Source organism: Haplochromis burtoni, unplaced genomic scaffold, assembly GCF_018398535.1.
Source record: "Haplochromis burtoni strain Fernald_Lab_line unplaced genomic scaffold, NCSU_Asbu1 Contig_210, whole genome shotgun sequence".
NCBI lineage: Eukaryota > Metazoa > Chordata > Actinopteri > Cichliformes > Cichlidae > Haplochromis > Haplochromis burtoni.
The window spans coordinates 937,942-939,273 of record NW_024582571.1 but is presented as its reverse complement, the minus strand read 5'-3'; the positions used below and the strand labels follow the sequence as shown (position 1 = coordinate 939,273).

Here is a 1,332-nt window from a genome sequence, read left to right as displayed (position 1 = left end):
GAAGCTAGCGAGCTAACTTCCTGCTAACTTCTAACTCTGTTAAACTTCATAAATCCTGTTTTCATGGATGCCTGGATGTTAAACTTAATTGTTACACCTGGTAAAGCAGCAACGCGGATATTGGACAAGCCTGATCCAAGCCGGCTCCACGCCCCGACTTGTATTCAACTGTTCCTGAAACACTGGACAGTCCACGAGGCCCACGTCCACGCCCCTGTGGGTCAGGAGTGTTTTGGGTTATGAGCAGGACCTACACAATTTAGGCAGGTGGTTTTATTGTTGTGGTTGATTGGTTTATACTACCAGCATGTTCTATGTCTGCTCTGGGCTCTCCTTCCAATTAGTTCCAACAATAAAACCTCCACAGAAGGCCCTGAAAGATTTCTCTCTTCAGCCGTCAGAGCCGTCCCGGCGAGCTTCTCTCGCCGCTGAGGAACAGCTGACATGTTTGGAGCTTCTTCCCAGAGTCTGAGCATCTTGTGGGCTGAGCTCTGATGAACACAGAGTGACAAGGAAGGACATTTAACAAGAGGAGTTTTGTAAACAAAACATTAAAAAGGAGAAAGTTCTGAAGCAATAAAGTCATTTAATAATAATATTTTTCGGCTCATAAGCATCACTGCAGGTAAAATGAACCCTGACGACGTCTGTAAGAATTAGTGGACATTATTTAAATATTAATTTTATTCGATGGAGATGTGGTTTATGTTTCAGTGAAGAGTTTCTAATGAAGGTCAGAGGTATAAATACACAGCTCTGTGTGTCCGAGGCTGCACGTGTACAGAACACGTGTGTGCGCGTTCGGCTGTCGCCTTGATGAAACTGTGATTTGCTCAACGCTCATGGCTGCTGACGGACCCTGACTGTGGATCTGTCTCTGCCCACAGCGCTGATGAAAGGTTCGATGCGTCATTCCACACCAACATCCTGGTCAACTCCACAGGCTACTGCCAGTACCTGCCGCCAGGTAACACACAAGCCCCTCCCATCAACAACAACTACACAGTCCTGAATTCACCTGTAATCACAGCTGTTTAACATTAACAGGAGTTTGTGGTTCTACTTATTCAATGATGCTGAAGTGACTACAGATTTATAAAAAAGCTTCTCCATCCATCTAATTTCATAATTCAGGGTGAATATTTTTAATAAAAATAAAATGCATCCCTTTGTTTCAGTCTTTCACTGTTGTTCACAGTGTGATGGTGGAAGCAGCAGGACGTCACACAGACTGGATTTTCAATTTTAACTCCGATGTTTGATTCAGATAATTAAACTCTGGACATCAAAGTGTGTGTGTGTGTGTGTGTGTGTGTGTGTGTGTGTGTGTGT

General features: G+C 44.0%; 1 protein-coding gene across 1 annotated transcript in view; it reads left to right on the top strand.

Annotated features, from left to right (window-relative positions):
• LOC102299724 (neuronal acetylcholine receptor subunit alpha-7) overlaps positions 1-1,332 on the top strand; it is a gene marked incomplete at its 3' end in the record, with an annotated part of 62,264 nt that overhangs the window by 32,738 nt on the left and 28,194 nt on the right. The window contains 1 exon segment of the mRNA XM_014338124.1: positions 888-967. Within this exon segment, the coding sequence (XP_014193610.1) occupies positions 888-967 (80 nt within the window).